Source organism: Podarcis tiliguerta (assembly GCF_965153285.1).
Source record: "Podarcis tiliguerta genome assembly, chromosome: 1".
NCBI lineage: Eukaryota > Metazoa > Chordata > Lepidosauria > Squamata > Lacertidae > Podarcis > Podarcis tiliguerta.
The window spans coordinates 32,178,378-32,198,581 of record NC_139534.1 but is presented as its reverse complement, the minus strand read 5'-3'; the positions used below and the strand labels follow the sequence as shown (position 1 = coordinate 32,198,581).

Genomic DNA, 20,204 nt, shown 5'->3' with positions numbered 1-20,204 from the left:
CTGCTTGGCTAAGGGGAAATATCCAAAAGAAAGAAATGTAGTGTAAAGCTATCATAGAGGTGTTAGTAAGGCATTCTTTTCACATCCATCTTTAGGGAATCTATGCCTTGTTTATAAATGCTGATCTTCTATATGCTGACTGCAAACTGTCCTGAATCAGGCTAATCCCCATTAAGAATCAAAACGAGAAAGTGCTACCTTAAATAACATGATCTATGTACACACATTAGGAGTGAACCAAAACACCACCACACCAAAAATGTGTTTCAAATATGAAACTTGGCACTTACTTAGAACATAGCTCTCATTTTTCCATTACGGAAAAAAATAATCTACCACCATTATTTGGTTTCAGAACTGAAGCTTGGCAGTGCGCCTATACACAAACACCCGCAGGCAGCTGCTTTATATTTCCTCTGAATCAGATTTACCCCAAGCTAATCCCTGGCTTTACACCCTCTAAAGAACATAAAAACCTCCTATGGGAAGTGACCCTCCCCAGACTGTAATCCCCTGCTACCCTCTATAATAGGTAGGACAATGTAAATTTGATGAACCGTTTCAATGAATTTGCAGCCAGACAAACTGCAACAATAACTCCAACTGAGATGTCAGCTTCCCCATATGTCAACCGTGTCATTGTTGATTGCTGTACCAGAAACAGCTAGTTATTGAGCTGGTACAGTAGAATTCCTTGACACAGTCCTGAGTTCAAAGTACTTTAGAAGAGGTATGAATAATGTGGAAGCAGTTTAGATACCAGAGACATCACTTATTACAATGATTCCCCCCCCCCCCCGAACAGTGATGTCAACAGTGGGCTGATTCAAATGATCGTATCTCAGCTAAATAAGCACTGATATGAATGTGCGTAATGAGGGGCATGTTGCCCCTTTGCTCCTCCTTTTGTGGTGGAAGTAAACAAACCAGGATTTTTTTCATTAACTATAGTTTCCCATTTTGTTGGAACCAGCTTTGCAACCAGCCAGGATATTAAGCTATGGTTTGAAGTTGACTTAATATTCTGGTTTGTTTGGGAGCCATTAACCATAGTTTCCTGATTTGGGCAAATGGGAAACTATAGTTAATGGCAGGCTTCTAGGCTTGCTTGTTTGCATGCTCACACCAAAAGAAGAACAAGAGGCTGTGTGTGCAGCCAAAAGGCTCATTCCTATCTCAGCATATTAAGCCAAGATATGATCATCCAAACACAGCCATCTGTTGACATAGGTTAGTTGCCAACGAAAATTTGGCTTCAGGAGCGTAGTCAGTAGCATACTACAAAAATGTTGGTCTCATCCTATGCTCGGCTGTATCTCATCGTTTTGCCCTGGCATTATGATCTAGGCCCACTCTGCTTTGGAGGAAGAGTAGCTGCACCAGAACTATTGCAATTATGCTGTGAAGAAGCCCTAGCAGAAGGTACTTACATGATTTGGGAAACTTGTGGGAAGAAGTGGAGGCTGGGCTGGGCAAGGACTTTGTAGAGAACTGTCAATTGCTGCCCCAAAAAACCACATGCCCAGCACTCTTTTGTGTGTGTGCATGTTCCCCATTCCAGAAAAGAGAATTTGTTTCTGTTATTTTTTCTGTCTGCAAGGTTTAATGGTGATGCACTATGTCTATTACTTACATTTGGCTGTAAATGCAGGGTGTTTGATCAAATTGCAAGCCTAGAGGTACCAGAAGACAGAACACCTCAGGCAAAAGGTTTTGATCACCCAAAAGGTTTTATTATATTTTTACTACCATGGGGACACCAGTTGCGTTTTCTCCTCCAAGGCATGAAAATGTCTTCAGCCTTCTGTACTGTAGTGTATAAATGACAAGAGCCCTTCATTTTTGCTACTTTTTGTAATCAGCAACACAGTCCACTTTGAAAATCATAGGAGATCTCTTGTGGACAGAATGGAGAATCTAAGTAGTCACCCATCCTAAGACCTAGATTTTTAAGTCTAACGTGCTATTTAGTTCTACTCAAGCTTTTGTTCTCAGGGTTAAATAATCAAGCTAGAGGGGAAAGAAATTATGAGTATGTGAACCCTGCCCTGCAACCTGACATTAAAGTAAAGGACCCCTGGATGGTTAAGTCCAGTCAAAGATGTCTGGGGTGCAGTGCTCACCTCGCTTTTCAGGTCTAGGGAGCCGGCATTTGTCCACAAACAGCTTTCCAGGTTGTGTGGCCAGCATGACTAAACCACTTCTGGCACAACGGAACACTGTGACGGAAGCCAGAGAGCATGGAAATGCCGTTTGCCTTCCTGTTGCAGGGGTACCTATTTATCTACTTGCACTGGTATGATTTCAAACTACTAGGTTGGCAGGAGTTGGGACAGAGCAACGAGAGCTAACACTGTTGCATGGATTTGAACCGCCAACCTTCTGATTGGAAAGCCCAAGAGGCTCAGTGGTTTTGACCACAGCACCACCCGCTTCAACCCCATCATCACTCACTGGAGTTGGGATGACAACTACCTACAGTGAGCAGCTTGCTCTGGTCTTGTAGGTTTCCAACATGGTGCAGATTCCTGATTTCCTAAATTATGTCTGGAACTTACACAGGGAGAGCAAGTTTCCCTATGCAGTCACACTCCATCTCATGGAAGGCAACAGAGATAGTGACAGGGGGCAAAGCTAGTAACCCTAACTCTTACCCTCCCTCCCTTAATCCAGGGAGGACTGTGTTGAACATTATAAGAAGCAGCAAAAATGGTGCGTGGGTGTGTGCATACTGAAGTTTCAACGTTTTGCCTCTTATTGTAATGGGTAAAGCACCTCTGTCTCCTACACAGTTTTATTCCATTAGGATATTTTAAAAATACTGATGAAATCACAGTTGAGTGGCTTTTCCACCAGATTAGACTTGGTGCTTTTTATGACACAGCTTCTCTCTGATTGCAACAGAATCAATTACTCTAAGTAGACTATCATACTCTTTAGCACTATATACTGTTGGTCTTAATGTTATTATCATTACTATTTTGCATTGATGTCCATGAGAAATGTCTACCAACATTGCCATCCTATTTACTTTGAAATATATCCTGTCAATTTCAACTGAACTTCCTCTATTTCAGTTGAGGCAGCAATCCTATACTCACTCACTTGGGGGGTAAGTCCCATTGGAATAGACATGTATAGGTTTACACTGCAAGGCTGTAATCCGAAACATAATTTCCATGGAGCAAGCCCCTTCATACAAAGTGAGACTTATTTCCAAGTATTGTACAGGACTGCACTTTTTTTATGTGATGCAATACATAACAGAGCTTTTGTTGTTGTTGTTACAGTACTTAAAAAAAGGAGTACACACAGTGCTTTCGTCAGGGGGTACTCAATGGTACACAGTACGGCACCTTTTTTGTTGTTGTTAAAAAGTGTGGCACTTGCTTTAACAATTTTATGGTGAGTACCGGCACCTATTTTTCTTTTTTTTAAGTGCTGAATACACCCCCAAAAATCCATCTACTGTATTTGGTGTTTTTTCCCCACACTTCTGAAGAAAAGTACAGAATGTACTGGAAACCCATCCAGATGGGCAGGGTCTAAATAATAAAATTGTTGTTGTTGTTGTTGTTGTTGTTGTTGTTGTTGTAGTTTAGAAATTTAGTTAGAATATAAAAAACCCAAGTCAGACTGGAGATCATCAGGAGCTGCTTTTACAAGTTAAGCTAATCTATGACTCCTTAATAATCAGATACTGTAGATACGGTTTTAATTTTGTTTGGCGCTTAACAACTTCCTATGCTTGTTCAAAATCTTCATAAGTTTTTGGTTTTTTAAAAGGTTTACTCTGGCTTTTACAAGATGTATGGCTGGAAGACAAAACAGATATGAAGCAGTTTTTTCAGGAAAAGGTTTAGCATGATAGGTATAAAGCATATTTTTAAAACCCATTAAGCGAACATTGCCCAGTGTCTGGTGTTTCTTTTTCTTTTTCCGAAGCTCCTGTTCACTAACATTTGAAGCAATGCTCTCCCCCAATTCCCAAAATATATTTCTTTTTCTTGCGGCAGCTTTCCTTCTGGCAACTTTCAACAGTGACAGAAGTAATGGAATTTCTACATGAAAGCTTTAGTCATGTTTTTTCCATTGTGTGGAAAGCGCCATTAGTAGCTATATGGCATTGGACTTCATGGCATCTGAGTAGAGTCAAGGAGTTTTCTGTGCGCTTTTGGTTCCTGTTTGAGAGCGACAATATTGGTTTTGTCAAGCCTCTTAACTGGTGCGTCTTCTAAGTCAGCGGTGGGAAATCTGTGATCTTCCAGTTGCTGCGGGCCCACTCTTCCTCACCAGGCCTCCAGAACTGCTTCTTCTTATGCAGTGTGTGTGTGTGTGTGTGTGTGTGTGTGTCACAGAGAGGTAGAGGTGGAACAGAGGGTGATGTGACTGCAATACAGTGAGCCTGGGGGGTGGGGGGACCTAGCAGTGAAGCTCAGAAGGAGAAAACCAGGGATGGGGGCATCAGCAGGGGGAGGAAACTGAAATGGATGGAACCAAAAATGAACAGAATTATGAAAAAGGGGAAAGATTTTTTTTAAATGAAAAGAGAGGGACAGGCCTCCACAAGTGATCAGATCTAACCTGTGCTGATGGAGGGAGTCAAAACAGAGATGGGAGTGAAGTGTGTGTGTGTGTTGTGCAATTCTGCAATGCTGCACACTCTGCCAATGTTTAGCTCTGATCCTCTCCACCACTAGCATACAGCCCCTGGCAGATTATTCTGGAGGGAATGGGACCCTTAGCAAAAGAAAGTTTTCCCTGCCCTTACTCTAAGCCTTCCATGACACCAGGGACATTGACAGCCCAGTCCTCTGCTCCACCGTGCAGTGACAGCGGCACGTGAAGTGACATAATGGTTCCAGCACTTACACAAGGAGACAATGCCTTCCCTTGTTGCGTTTCTGGGATGCGACAGTAACAAGCATGCAGTTTTTTTATATCCCGGTTTTGTGTGCGATACAGCCAAGGCGTCATTTGTAGGAAAGAAATTTAAAGTGGAATAAGAGGGGTTAAGGAAGGGATGTGCAAGCATACAAAGAGGGTAAGCACATGAAGTTGTCTTACACAGGCAGACCACTAGCTCACCAGCCTTCCCCAATCTAATGCATTCCAGAGCTTCTGGCCTACAGCTCACATCAGCCCATGTCAACAGCACATAACTTCAGTTCTTTAGACAGCTTAGGGCGGTTGTGACTAAACTCAACAAGAAATTCCAAAATATTTAGAGGACAGCATGTTGGAGAAGTCTGGTTGATTCCAAAGGTCTATGAGTTTTTAAAGTCTGATTACGTAAAAGAACAAACCAGAGGCCATATATATATGACTTTGAGGTCAAGCATTACGATGGAAGATGTCAAGCATATTACATTGATTATTGAACACACCAAATATTTACATAGTAAACTGAAAGGGCTTGGACATTTATTGCCATATCATGAAGAAATATTGGAATGTTCTAGGCACTTACTTGAAGCCTAAGTGTTCTTCTTAGGACCCTTTTATGGATACAGCCAAGCAGAAATTGTTAATGTCACAATTGCCCTCTTGTCTAAGTGGATATAAAATGCTTTAGTACACAAAAGGCACATGGGCTGCATAACTAGAGGCTTTGGTGATGCTCCTAAGGTAGTATAAAGACTCTTTTTAGGTGCAAGCCAGCATGCTTTAATTGTTCCAGCAGTCAACTGGTATGCATGTAGGCTAAGAAAATAAACATATTAGAAAACGGGATTTCAAGCTGTTAATTCAATTCATTCTTCATGTTGGGGATTAGCAAATGCCACCATTCAAAAGGCCACAGAAGTACTCCTGTTTGTACAACATCAATATAAAAATGTACTCGCAGTTCATATTTGTATTCCAGAAATAGGAGACTGGGGCAGTAGAAATGACAAAAATGCCTAACATTAAAAAGTCATTTGAACTATTATGGTTCAAGTCCCTGAATTTGTGACAGCAACTAAGTCACACCACATTGGATTAGGCTTTTTCCATCATGTCTGCCTATCTGCATACAAACACAGGATCGTAAAAACTGAGAAGACTGCACTTCTTAGTGAAATGGCGCAAAGGTGTAGATTTAATAGTTGTATGAGCAACTGATCCAGATTTCTTCAAGTAAAATAATAATATTAATTTCAGTATGAATTAGCATAATTACAAAATGCGGTGTGGAATGAAAGGATTGCATGCATAGCAAACACAAAGGCATTTATCACAGACCATACTTCTGGTGATTTAACCCTCTTGAATATTTCGCTTATTGTTTGAGACAAGGCACTTTAGAAAGAGACCGTTCTCTCAGCTGTGCAAACAGTTACTGACTATTTAATCCCCTAGAGCTGGGCAGAAAGTCAACTATGCCATTGTGTTGAACAAAAGAGATGTAATATAAATCCAACCCCCCTATCAGAAGTCTTCAATACCCAAACGTTTTGCCTAGCCCTTGAAGAAACATGACATCAGATTCTATTACCTTGATATGACTTTTAAGTCTTGATCAATCTCTTGGAACTTCAACCAATATTCATCTGCCAGTTTGTGAAATTCTGTCAACACTGAAGCCTTCAAATCAGGATATGGGCATTCCAAGGCCAATAACTGTGGTGGAATCTCGCAAAAAAGTGCAGGCCTCTCTCCTGAAGAACATGCCAGTGCCTACAATAAAAATCAAAAGTCATGAATCAGTAAATTTGGTAGAGTTCTTGTTCATGCAATTAAATTCAAACAAATGAATGTCTTCATATTCTTACTTCATTGGTGCACTCTTCAAGCTCTCGTTCCAAAGCTTCTCTCTCCAGGTTAAGTTTTTCCAAAACTACTTTCTGTTGTTGCTTCACAAATGAAACCTGATTTTGTGAAATATTGTGATATAAAAGCATCATTGTGGCTGGCATTTCTCACTACTTCATACATCGCGTTTTTATTCTCCCACCAACCCACTTCAATAAGCTCAGGAAACTTCTCCCCACCAGCTTTATCCTCACCGTGAGGATCTGCCTCACTTGCAATGAAGATCAGGCTCTGTATGACTAGCCCAAGGTCAACCACTGAGCTTTCTGGCAGCGTGGGAATCTGAAGCTGGCTCTCCCAAGGCCCTAGGCCAACACTAGCCACCATCCAGACTGGCTCTCCCCAATGGCATAATTCTGTTTAACAGGTTCTGCATTCCTATCTGCAGAACAAGAAAATATGGGTATAGGTGACTGACACAAGCAAACAAACCAACCTGTTCCAACACTGCATCTGGGTTAAATTGATATTCTGGGCATTGGTAGTTGGCCTGCCATTCCAATAGGCGGTACCTCAAATCTTCCCTAAGCTGCCAGATAGGTTGCACTGTGTTTGCTTGGAATGTTTCCAGTTCCTTTGATAACTGATACTCTACAATAAATTAAATACAAATTAGGAATGTTGCTTGGGTTTAAGAAAAGACAATTAATTATTAGTGTGCCTTTTCCAGCAAATTAATTCTCTTAATTAAACAACAACAACAGGCTTGTCAAAGAATAAAACAGAGTGAGCACAGTATTCCTGCCTATCCATCTCCTTCTGGTAATCCTGCGGATGGCCATTGGAGGAGGACTCCATCACTCAAGGCTTGTCCAAGTCTCTGTTTGCCACACTGCTTTTCCCCAGGAAAACCCATGGTTGGCTGATGAATTGAACCAAATGACAATTGGGGTTTTCGCAGATCACTGTTTGTTCTGCTTCAGCAGAAAAGAGAGTCTTTTCTAGGGGCATGCTGTGGGGCAAACACAAAACCACTTGGACCCGTGCTTTCTAGGCATGGGATAAGTAGAAGGGTGGACAAGTCCTTAGTTCATTCTTTGGAGCTGTTCTAAAGACTTGCTTATGGGACCTGAACCAATGGCTTCAAGTTACAAGAAAGGAGATTCTGACTAAACATCAGGAAGACCTTTCTGACAGTAAGAGCTGTTTGACGGTGGAACAGATTCCCTTGGAAAGTGGTGGACACTCCATCACTGGAGGTTTTTAAGCAGAGATTGGATGGCCACCTGTCATGGATGCTTTAGTGAGATTTCTGGATTGTAGGAGGTTGGAGTAGCGAATCCTCAGGATCCCTTCCAACTCTACAATTCTATGAGAAACAGCACTAGATTTCCCTTTTCACCCTCTCAACTCCACAGTTATGAGAAACCCAGCCAGATGAGCGGGGTATAAATAATAATAATAATAATAATAATAATAATAATAATAATAAATGATGATTGAAAGACACCTCATCACAGCCAGGGTTTGTTTTCTTCTGTCCAAGCAAAAGCACCCAGGATGACAAACTGAATGGGTTTGGAGGTGACAAAACCTTCCATCTCATAATATTAAGTTACATTATTCATGTGCAATTTTACTTTGAATCCATCAGCATATAAATATTTATAAAGACCTGGTTTAATCAAGAAAGAATATGAGAAAGTACTTACTGAAGCCCCACAAGTCCAAAAGCCATTCACTTCCTTCATCAAAGAAGTTTTGTAGTTCAGATTCTAGTTTTTTCCTAAAATGAAGAATTTTGGTTCAGACATACTCATTTCTTTCATATCCACAGACCAAACAGAAGAAAAAAAGCCAAGGCTAGTCATTCACTTAAATGCAACTTCATTTCATAGATCCATGGAATACTGTATGTCTTTCTTAACATCCTTTTCTTGCGGCAACAAAGTGAACTGAAATCTTCACCAATGGATTCCCAGGAACTAGAATAGTATTTCTCAAGTGAAACAGTTCACTTAGTCCACCTAAAATGTTTTCAGTATTTCCAGTGCCAATACCACTTTTTGTACACTGTATCCACCCACAAAGTTCTCTTTCTCCCTTATTCTTTGAATTGCTTTGGGGTGGGGACTGATTTATTTCTAGGCTTTATGCCTTGGCCTGACTGCCCATAATGATTATGCTTCTTCTGTATTCACTCCCCATTTTGCTATGCCTTTCCTACACCAGAATCCTGGTACAAAATGCAACAAACCCATATTTGACTCAATCTGGTCCCCTATTGCCAGGTGCACATCTATAATTCCATCCTAGTATATCACTCCTAACTTCTCACATCTAGTATGTTCACTTGTCCTGTTTCAGCTACCCAGCTTCAACCTCCTGGCTGAAATTGAAGAACATTACCACCTTCTCTGCATCCTCTAACACCTCCTTTCTTGCCTCGGTACTGCATCAGGCCATCCACAGATTCAATCTAGGTTGTGAAAAGCCTTGTCTGTGCTCAAGTTCCTGTACATGACTTCTCAAAAGATGTGTAAGAGCAGTTATAGGGCTGAAATGTCAAGGATCCTCTCTCTCTCCTGAACCATATGTTTTGGGAGGAATACAATCTTCTGGCTTATGATCACTTTCTAGGCTTTTCTGCTCCCCTTCCCACCATGGAAGCCATCATAAATCAGTTTTGTTCTCTAGAAGTCTCTTCAGGTAGGAAATCTTTCTATAGCCTACTACTATGAACTGCAAGGAGTCTCACTTCCTAGTTCTCAGAATAACCTTGGCCAGCCCAATCTGCTGCTGCAATTACCAGCACCAACCTGTGCTCAAGTCCATTCTCATATACTGGTGACCCTGTCCTTCGGAAGCATAATCTGCTACCCAGGTCCCTCCTTCTCCAAAAGGCATTTCCACTTTTCCGGCTCCTCAGAATATCACAGGAACATCCCTGTGGTTGCATCATTCTATTGCTCTCAACTGTGCTATAGCAGCCATCCTGTCTCCATACCCCAGTAAGTAGTGTCAATCCATTCACTGTCCAGAAGTGGTATGTAAATCAGATCTTCCATCTCCCCTCCCCTACTAATTCTGACATGACACAGATATTTCCATTTGGTATGTTTTCAGAAGGCTAAAATTCACCAACCATTATACGCTCAATTATCTTTTAACAGATATCTGTTAAGCTATGCCTGCTGCACCTTAGCCTTGTACTATCAATTTCTGAATTGCTTGATCAAACTTTCCCACTTCTTACCGGCTTCTATGCAGTCTTTTGTGTTCTGACCACCACACTTGATTATGCCGCTTCTGCAGCATTTGTTCTTTGTTGATTTTTGAAGCGTGTTCAGTCTTTTTAATCTAGGTAGAAGATTTTTTTAAAAAAAAGTAAGTATAATAAATTTATAATTTTATATAAATATAAGATGAGTTCTGCGGGCCTCTAAAATTGTTTCTTCAAAGACAAGGCTCTGGTTGCTCCTGTAGGTCAATGGCTCATGAATAATCAGAACCACAGTTAAATTAAAAGGAAATTTGTTCTAGAAACAAAGGCCATTTATACACTGCCCCAATCTACCTCATGCTGTACCAGCTGCTGCTCTCAGCTTTGCACATCCAGCCACCAGCTGCCATTCAAGCGTAACACAAAACTCGCAAATGTCAGTAATCTAGTCCACTATTTATGTGTAGAAACCAAGAAAGTAATAATAATTTACCTGTTCACTCACAACCAATTTATGTTTATTTCAAAGAAAGCCAAATATTATTTTTAACGTGCCTATAAATATACCAACATGGTATATGTCTTCCAACCAAACACTTAGAACAGTGTAACAAAACAAAATCTAGCTATATAAAGTAAGTAATCAATAACTAAGCGGTCGTGGGTTATACCAGCCTTCTCCAACCTTGTGCATTCCAAAGGTTTTGGACTACATCTGCCATCATCCCTGACGATTGGTCATGATGCCTGGGGCTGATGGGAGTTTTAAGGCCAACATCATCTTTGGGCACCAGGTTGGGGAAGGCTGGCTTAAATATTTCCAGCTTTTCTTTTGACTCAAATCAAAACTATAAATCGGGATCCCATTTATAAATGTGCACTTTGACATTTACTGCATGGTAATGGTGTATGTGTGATTCTGCTGTTTAAACCAAAACCACTGCTTATAATTATTATTATTTACCGGTAATTATCTATTTTATTCCTCTCTTCCTTGGAAATTTATTTTATGATAATTTATTTTTAAATAAATCAATTAATTAATTACAGTTACCGGTATATCCCTCCTTACATCCAAGGAGCTTAAGATGGTACACATGATTCTCCCTCTCTTAAAGATAGTCCTGGTCCAAGATCACCCAGCAGGCTTCAGGGCTGAGTGGTGATTTGAACCCTGGTCTCAAAGGTTCAGCACGCTAACCACTGTACCACACTCTGCAGAAACAGGACTTATCTTTCCTCCCCTGTATGCCTCCAAAATTCGAAGGGTTGGCGTGCCCTCTGGAATGAATTAGGATGGAGGGGCAAGAGGAAGAATGGGAATTCTGTCACATCCAGTGGTGCGATATTAGATCTTACCATGGTATTTCATTGTTCAAAGTTTTATCGAGTGCCCAGAGAACAGTGATATTGAGTGGAATTGTATAAAGTTAATAATAAAATATATGAAAGGGTTTCTGCGGGGACACAGCAATATGTAAAGGTAAAGGGACCCCTGACCATTAGGTCCAGTTGCGGATGACTCTGGGGTTGTGGCGCTCATTTCTCTTTACTGGCCGAGGGAGCCGGCGTACAGCTTCCGGGTCATGTGGTCAGCATGACTAAGCCGCTTCTGGTGAACCAGAGCAGCACACGGAAATGCTGTTTACCTTCCCGCCGGAGCGGTGCCTATTTATCTACTTGCACTTTGACGTGCTTTTGAACTGCTAGGTTGGCAGGAGCAGGGACCGAGCAACAGGAGCTCACCCCATCACGGGGATTCGAACCGCCGACCTGCAGGATCTGGAATCATAGGCAAAGCCAAGTCTATAGGTTTTTTGCACTCCTTTTATCGCATACTGATGTAATTACTATCATTACCACATCCATTCCAGAAGAAGTTGACGGTAAGAAGTAACCTTAGTGACACCAGCTCTTTTGAATGGGAGAAAGCAAAGCATTATCTAAAACATTAAGTGCATATACACACTTGAACATATTATGACAGCAGCTTTCCACTTGAAAACATCATGTGGAAGTGTGTTACTCGGGAAAGATGTGGTAATGCATTTGGCATTCAGACCTGTCTATGGGGTGGGAAGCACCATGTAGAGATTGTGCAAAGCTCCCCAAACCATTGCCTTCTACCCAGGAACTTCCTGCAGTGCTGATTTGGCAATTCAGCTGTAAAGCAGAAACACAACTCCTCTGCTGAGATCTTTGTGTCCATGCTTAAAAGTACGTTCTGCTTTGGCACAAGGGTTCTCAGTGTGCTGACACTGCTGATCTTTCATGCAGACTTTAATGTCTCTGTCTGTAGAGCCGGCAGGGAGGGGATCAGTGACAACTTGCAAGGGAAACAGCGTGAACTGGCATGAGTACTAGAGCTAATTGCAGCAGCCATTGGGAGATGCTTCTGGGGACAGTGAAAACACATCCAATCCTGGCAGGATATATGCACTCTACAGCTTAAGCAACAAACAGAGCATCTGCAGAAATGACACATTCCAGTTCCAACAAAAGTACAGTGTGATGTCATTATTTTCCCCATGGGGGGAAATGCTTAGAGCTCTCCATTATCACTGTGACTTGACTGCTGCTCTCTCTCGCTTTTCTATTGCTCTCTCCCTCCTTTCTATACTTCCAGTGTTGCTTTAAAAATGACACACTCCTTTAAAAACAACCAGGCACATTCTTTTTCTACAGCACATGATCCTAGGACTAGCATTCTGTCCTCACGCTGGCTGACTAGATGCCTATGGGAAATTCACAAGCAGGATTTGAGCGCAATAGTTCTCTCCCACCCGTGATTCATGGCAACTTGTACTCAGAGGTACACAATCTTGGGACACAGTCACATGACTGGCAAACGCCAAGAACTATGAATGGAAACAGGAAAATACTGTCTAATTTGAAGTGTGTCCCTCACCATAGCTCATTCTCTCATTCCCTTGGCTAATGCAGAATAAAAACGGAAAAACCTAGAAATATGGGGATATTCCTAAAAAGCCTTCCTAAAGAACCATATATCGGGACACAAATGTTGCTTCCAGCTCCTTCTCTTTTCTTGCTTGTACAGTGGTGCCCCGCAAGACGAAATTAATTCGTTCTGTGAGTTTTTTCGTTCTGCGAGTTTTTTCGTCTTGCAAAGAACCAATGTGTATTGACGGTTTCCCATAGGAATGCATTGGCGGTTTAAAAAAAAAAGGCGAAGCAAGCCCATAGGGAAATCCGTCTTGCGAAGCAACTCAGAAAACGGAAAACTCTTTCGTCTTGCGAGTTTTTCGTCTTCCGAGGCATTCGTCTTGCAGGGCACCACTGTATAAATCAAAAATAATATGTACTTTGCCCCTACAAGCACAAAACCAACAGAAGCAGCAAATTAAAGTTTCCAGGAATAATGGCTTTAGCACACTTACAAAAAAACGAACAGCACTGATGGGGTCAGCGCCATGAAGCACGGTTGCCCATGATGTGCCATAGACCATGTGTCTGTTTACATATTTCAAAAAGCTTTTGATAAAGCCCCTCACCAAAAACTCCAGAGTAAGCTTAGCAGCCATATAATAAGAGGACAGTTACTGATTAAAGAACAGAAAGTGGAGAATGGGAATAAATTGTCAGTTCTCACAATGAAAGGATGGAAAGCCTGGAGTTATCTGGAGTTGGGGCAAGAAGTGAGGTGGCCATGTATGCTGGTGTTAGGGTAGCAAGAACAAAAACAATGTGAGGATTTCCAAATGGATCTCTTCATACTGAGTGAATGGGTATTATACTCAATCGAAACAAGTGAAAAGTGATTCAGATTAGGGCAAAAAATCCTAACTTCATATACACACTTCTGTGGTCTGAAGTGGCATTGACTGACCAGGGAAGAGATTTTGGAATCATGGCAGATCATCCAATGAAAATGTCAGCCAGTGTGCAGCAGCTGTGAAAATGGCACATTCCATTGTAGGGATCAGTAGGAAAGGGAATGAAAATAAAACTGCCAATAGCATAATACTGTTATAGAAACATATTGTGCATTTGGAATACTGTTTACAGATCTGGCTGCCACACTTCAGAAGGGTTTTGCAGATCTAGAAAAAGTTAAGAAATCAGAATGATTCTGAGGCAGAAACAAATCAGCAACTGGGGCTTAGTTTACAAAAACAGTCAGCAGGTATAAAAGATTATGCATCATGTGCAGAAAATGGACAGAGAAAGTTTTTCTCCCTCTCTCATAATATGAGAACCAGGGGACAACTAATGAAGCTGAATGGTGCGAAATTCAGAACAGGCAAAGTACTTTTTCACAAAGCACATGGAATTTCCCCCCACAAGTTGTAGTGATAACCACCAATTTGATGGCTTAAAAATATGATTAGACAAAGTCACAGAAGAGAATGCTATCAATAGCTACTAGCTATGAAAAGTGTTCGAAACTCCCACTGTTCCCTGTTTAGGGAAGCTTTTAATGTTTAATAGACTATTGTATTTTAATATTTTGTTGGAAGCCACCCAGGGTGGCAGGGGAAACCCAGCCAGAGGGGTATAAATAATAATAATAATAATAATAATAATAATAATAATAATAATAATAATAATAATTTAGGCACAGCTTGCGACAATGAATTTCATTAGCGCAAGCAGTTTCTGAGCTCTGCGTGCAGTACTGTGCCTAAGATTTCGGATTAAAACTGCTGAGTGGAAGGAAAAGAGGACCTTTTTCTGCCTCCCCACTTCCAGATACTGTCTGAAGACTAGAGAAGAGACCCTCTTAAGAATATTAGTGGGGTGGGCAGGGGAAGGACTAGACCATGTGAAAAATGAACATAATGTTTTAGCTGCAGTTCGTTCATTTTCAGCTTTGTATTCTTGTTATTTAAAAAAAGTGTCTAGACATTCCGTTGTTGTGCCCATAACCTAGCTTTAAGGTGCAATTTAGCTCCTAGTTTTTATATCTCAGTTTCTAACACTGGCTATGAAACCTATGTACAGTGGTACCTCTGGATGCAAATGGGATCCCTTCCGGAGCCCCGTTCGCGTCATGAGCAGAACGCAACCCGCGTCTGTGCGTGCACGGGTCGCGATTCGCTGCGTCTGCGCATGATGTCATTCTGAGTGTCTGCGCATGTGTGAGCGGCAAAACCCAGAAGTAACCTGTTCCATTACTTCCGGTTCACCGCGGGACGCAACCTGAAAACACTCAACCTGAAGCGTCTTTAACCCGAGGTATGACTGTATTGCCTTCAGTATCAGAGTAAGTTTGACTTTATATACCGCTTGCTGAAGAACACAAGTGGGGAGAGGGCTGTTGCACTCAGGTCCTGTTTGCAGTCTTCCCATAAGTAGCTGGTTGCCCAGTTTGAGAAGAGGATGCTGGACTAGGTGGGCCTCTTCTTATGTTCATATTTCTATCAATTATTTTTACTCTACGACTCAAAAAGTCTTTTCCTGCTCTAACAGCTAACACAGCACCCTCTTAGCAAGTGGGAAGAACCACCTAACTGTAACCCACACAACATTTTAAAAACCACTGGCATACTCTTAAAAAAAGAAATAGCCCCAATTTTGCTGCAGCATATGAAGTCCCTGGGCCAGCCAAGCAGCTCCAGTCTGCAGATTCCCTCTTTCCTAAGCCATTTCCAGTACCTACACAGATGTTTGAATGGTATTCCTGTTTCGTATTGGGCCTACCAAAGTTGTTGCTATGATGGGATGATCCTAAGGTGTGAGAGTATCTGCTGTGCTTGTAAGACTGTCAGACTTACACTGGCAACCTTGAACCACATTTTTATGTGCCCAGATACCCGAGTACTAGAATTGTGACTCACTATTGGGGTAGGGAATGGAAAACCTGCGAGGGATGGAGAATGGAGAAGTGCACCCTGCAAAAGTTCATGGCCAGCTGACAGAAATCCTGAACAGAAGCACTGCACACTGCAATAATTTGTTGCAGGTCCCACCTGTATGGAAAATACTACAAAATAAAATCAGCTAACAGAAAAAATCTGTACATGTTGACTCAGAAGCAAGCCATTTTGAGTTCAACAGAGCTTCCTCCCAAGTTAAGTGTATATAAGATTGTCATCTAAATCTAATGTTTGTGTTCAAAGCAACTCACGAGAACACTGTTCGTTTTACCTTCGGCTGCATGTTCTATCTATAAAAATGATGGTGAATAATTTTACAGTAATGCACACCCTAGCCATTATGTTCTTCTGTTGCTACAGTTTAATACAAGGCAGGAAACATAAGACATAAGGACGGTAATGTATCTAGTCTGTCAAGGCCTTTCCACCTGCCCAAAACTTGTGGGCTACCACCACATATTAATCGGTTTTGTAAAAACAGTTGAAAAACAGTTTTGCAATTTGCTACTTCCCTGCTCATCCAGGGAGAGTAGCAACTGTTCCCAGGTGAGCTGCTGGATGACAAAATACCCCTCACACTATTATAGAGCCTTAGATCTAGCCCCCATAGCAATGGGCTTAGCAGCTCTTTGCTAGTATTAAGAGACAGAAACCCTTTCATCACAGAAGACAACAATGACTAAATCTGTACTATTGCAGCTTGAGGTTTAGCACTAAGCCAAACCACAAACACAATGTGTGGCTGCTCAAATCATGCCCACCTCACTCCTGTAAACAAGCCATGAGAAGTAAACTTGGCCCCTTTGCAGTTAGTCATTTAACAGTTAATTTTGTTACCCAATATCTAGCCATCATTACTCACTTTATATATTTTTTCAGTACCTTTACTTATGGACAGCAGAATCTCCTTGTGCATACATCAACCACCAGCTCCTATGACACTTTCACCCTCAACATCTAAAGTTGCATTCTACATCCATCAGAAATCACAACACTTACCTTTAATAGAATGTTAGCAGATTCCAATTTCTTGGCTTCAGTCATTGCAAGTAGCTGCTCGTAGTCAACAGGTTTATACTTGGAACTCTTAAGGCCATTTTTCATACGAACCACCAAGCTTTCTAGTTGAAGCATGAAACAATTCAAACATGAACAAAGTCTCCAGCCATTATGTGTTTTGAAACACAATGAGAACAAAAGAACTTCCACTTTTAAAAACAAAGTTACTCCACTGCAATTATAACAAAACATGAATAGGAAAGACAACACATGACGCTTTTCGTTTTTTCTGAAAAATACAAAAAAATATTTCGTGCAAGCCACTGTCTCAGCGACCCAACACTTGAACTGAAGTGCCAGGCCTGTGAAGCTAGAGAAATATCAATAATCACCTAAGCAATGAACTGTTACATATTATAGTACATATCAGTTCAAGCTTGCAGGCTCACTAGGGACCTCTGCTTGCAAGAAGGAAAAATGTAACCGCCATTTGGGTCACTGAGACAGTGGCTTGCATGGCACTTAACTATCTGCTAATTAGAATGTAAAGAACATAGGCAGCTGCCTTATGCTGAATCAGATCATTGATCCACCTAGCTCACGACTGTCTACACTGACTAGTAGGGACGCGGGTGGCGCTGTAGTCTAAACCACTGAGCCACTTGGGCTTGCCGATTGGAAGGTCAGCAGTTCAAATCCCCGTAACGGAATGAGTTCCCGTTGTTCTGTCCCAGCTCCCGCCAACCTAGCAGTTCAAAAGCAGGCCAGTACAAGTAGATAAATAGGTACTGCTACGGCAGGAAGGTAAACAGTGTTTCCGTGCGTTCTGGCTTCCGTCATGGTGTTCCGTTGAGCCAGAAGCTGTTTAGTCATGCTGGCCACATGACCCAAAAAGCTGTCTGTGGACAAACACTATCCCCCTCCGCCTGAAAGCGAGATGAGCACCGCACCCCATAGTCGCCTTTGCCTGTACTTAACCGTCCAGGGTTCCTTTACCTTTACCATTACACTGACTAGCAATGACTTTTCCGGGTTTCAGGTATAGTTCTCTCCCAACCCTACTTGTAGATGCTGGGGATGGAACCTGGGACCTTCTGCATGCAAAGCAGATGCTGTACACCTAAACTATGGTCCCTCCTCTGCTAAATGTTGCAAGAGCAGGACTCCTGCCAAACCCCATGGTGCCTCTGTCCATCACAGAGAGAGGCTGACTGCTGCCACTACAAAAAGTAGAAACAACTTCATCAAGCAATGTCAGCTAAGTTTCCTAGAAGCCAGAGCATAGAATTATTGGATAAATCTCATAACCATGGACTCCACATAAACTCTATGTAATAATCTCTGTGTTACTAATACAGCTGGCTAATACTGAGCAAGGCAAGCTGTAACACAAACAGTGGAAATGGAACATTGAAATGGATTTTAAAAGTCTACCTATATCACTACTCCTGGGAGATGTAGTAAATCCTCGAAGGTCCCTTCCACTCATCTTAACACCTGTTGAACAAAAAAGCAAATTATTTATAAGACTGGGACAATACTTTAGAAAGAGAGAGTCACATTCATGTGGTTTTTGTATAGGGGCTTCTTTGTCTAGTGTGTACCCTGTTCATAGAATTTCACATTGCTCATCATAAGAAACGGATTCTAAGGACAAGTATTACAGCAGCCATGCATATTTTACTGCAATTTTTTTTTTAAGGATAAAGCTTATAAAAGTGCAATCAAAGGTAATGTTATACTCTCATAATTAAGAACTGTTTGTTTTAAAATGACTTTCAGTTTGATTCTACTAATATTTCCTGGGCCACAACTCCCACTGAATCCAGAAAGTACATGTGCATACATTCACAACCCTAGTAACCATGTGGGAATCAAATACTGTGAAGCACAGTAATTTGCACTGACATTACAATCCAATGCTAAATAAAAGCTATAAAGCTACTTGCACTTGCAAGGAAGCAAGAATGTAAACAGAAGTTTCTCATATCCCATGCTATTAAGGTTATACCACCAACCAGAGACTACTTTCTGTTTGTGGATTTATGAATCTGGGTTTTCTTCAGTTGGATGTGTAGGCGAAACTATGGGTCTGGATTTGGGCTACTAAACTGATCCTTAATCCAGACCAGACAGATACACACCTGGTCAGGAGAGATATTGATTTAACTGAGATTCAGCTGGTTTTGGATGAGGGAGCACTCCTCTTGAAAATCAGTTTGGGAGTGCTCCTGAATCTGGCTTTGCCTCTGGATGTCCAGAGAGTAGCTGTGGCCAAGGGTGTCTATGCAGCTTAGGCTGGTCGTGTACCAGCTATTCCCATTCCTGAGAAGATAGATCTAGACAGAGTAACACATGCATTCACTACGTCTAGATTGCATTACTACACCCTGCCTTTGAAGAGTCTTCAGAACCTTCAGTTTCTACAAAATGCAGCAGCAATGATGCTAGTAGGCATTTGACCATGGGAACATATTGGTCCTCTTCTGTAACAATTTGTTTGCGGATACAATTCTAAGTACTGAAGATTAACCTGTGAAGCCCTATAGGAATTGCATCAGGGCTACCTGGAGACAGTCTTCCTGTCTACCAGCCTATTCACTCCCTGAGTTCTACCAGAGAACCCCATCACTAAGTCCTGCCCAGGGCTTAGGCACAATTGGCTGGAAGAAGAGAGAGGGCATCCTCAGACTGTAGAATACCTTATCCCTTGGGCCCCCTTTCTTACTCCCTCTCAACCTATTAGTTTAAAATTCCAGGATATGGCAAGCATGTAGAAGAGTCAGGCAGACCTTTGTTTTATGTGCAAGTCCATTTCCATTTTTAAGTTCTTTTGTTTTTAATTGTTGTAGCTACCCTCAAGCAATGCAAACATAATGGAATGGTGGGGTGTATATTTCCTAAAATAAACCATGCATTCACTTGTCTATGATTAACTGAAATCAGTGGGGCTTACTGCACTATAGGACTGTACTATAAATGCCATACGTTTTGGAATTGAAACTTGAATCAATGCATTTAAAGAGTATGGTCACAATAAACCCCAAACATGTTTTATCTAAATTGCTGGCTTTTGTACATAATATTCTCTAATAACTACCTCTGACCACACCTACCTTTTTTAAAAAAAAAGCTCAAGTAGATAGTGCCAATGTAAAACAAAGAGAAAGTGACAACTCTCCCACTTGCTACAAGTAAAACCCTTATTTGCTAACAGCAAGCCTGCCAACTCTCCTAAAAGGAACAAGATCATATCTCATCTGCATTTGCTAATATATTTAAATAAGCTTTATAGCAAATTCCTCATTGCCAAGGATAGAGACCGAACTAAAATTAATTAGCTGGATTTAGAAAAAAAAAATCTTTGGTTAGGCTGGTTTAAAGCTGTCCAGATGGCAAACGGGAGCCAT

General features: G+C 41.4%; 1 protein-coding gene across 6 annotated transcripts in view; it reads right to left on the bottom strand.

Moving 5' to 3' along the window:
* The window catches only part of CCDC148 (coiled-coil domain containing 148), a gene marked incomplete at its 5' end in the record, with an annotated part of 101,934 nt that overhangs the window by 52,348 nt on the left and 29,382 nt on the right, over nt 1–20,204 (bottom strand). For 5 of the 6 annotated variants that reach the window (XM_083408835.1, XM_083408831.1, XM_083408832.1 and 2 more), the window contains 7 exons: nt 6,479–6,660; nt 6,756–6,851; nt 7,232–7,386; nt 8,448–8,521; nt 9,992–10,095; nt 16,795–16,916; nt 18,229–18,291. In XM_083408835.1, coding sequence (XP_083264961.1) covers nt 6,479–6,660; nt 6,756–6,851; nt 7,232–7,386; nt 8,448–8,521; nt 9,992–10,095; nt 16,795–16,916; nt 18,229–18,283 — 788 coding nt within the window. Of the gene's footprint in view, nt 1–6,478; nt 6,661–6,755; nt 6,852–7,231; nt 7,387–8,447; nt 8,522–9,991; nt 10,096–16,794; nt 16,917–18,228; nt 18,292–18,938; nt 19,102–20,204 lie in introns of those variants that run through there. The other variant, XM_083408836.1, reaches the window with a different exon arrangement.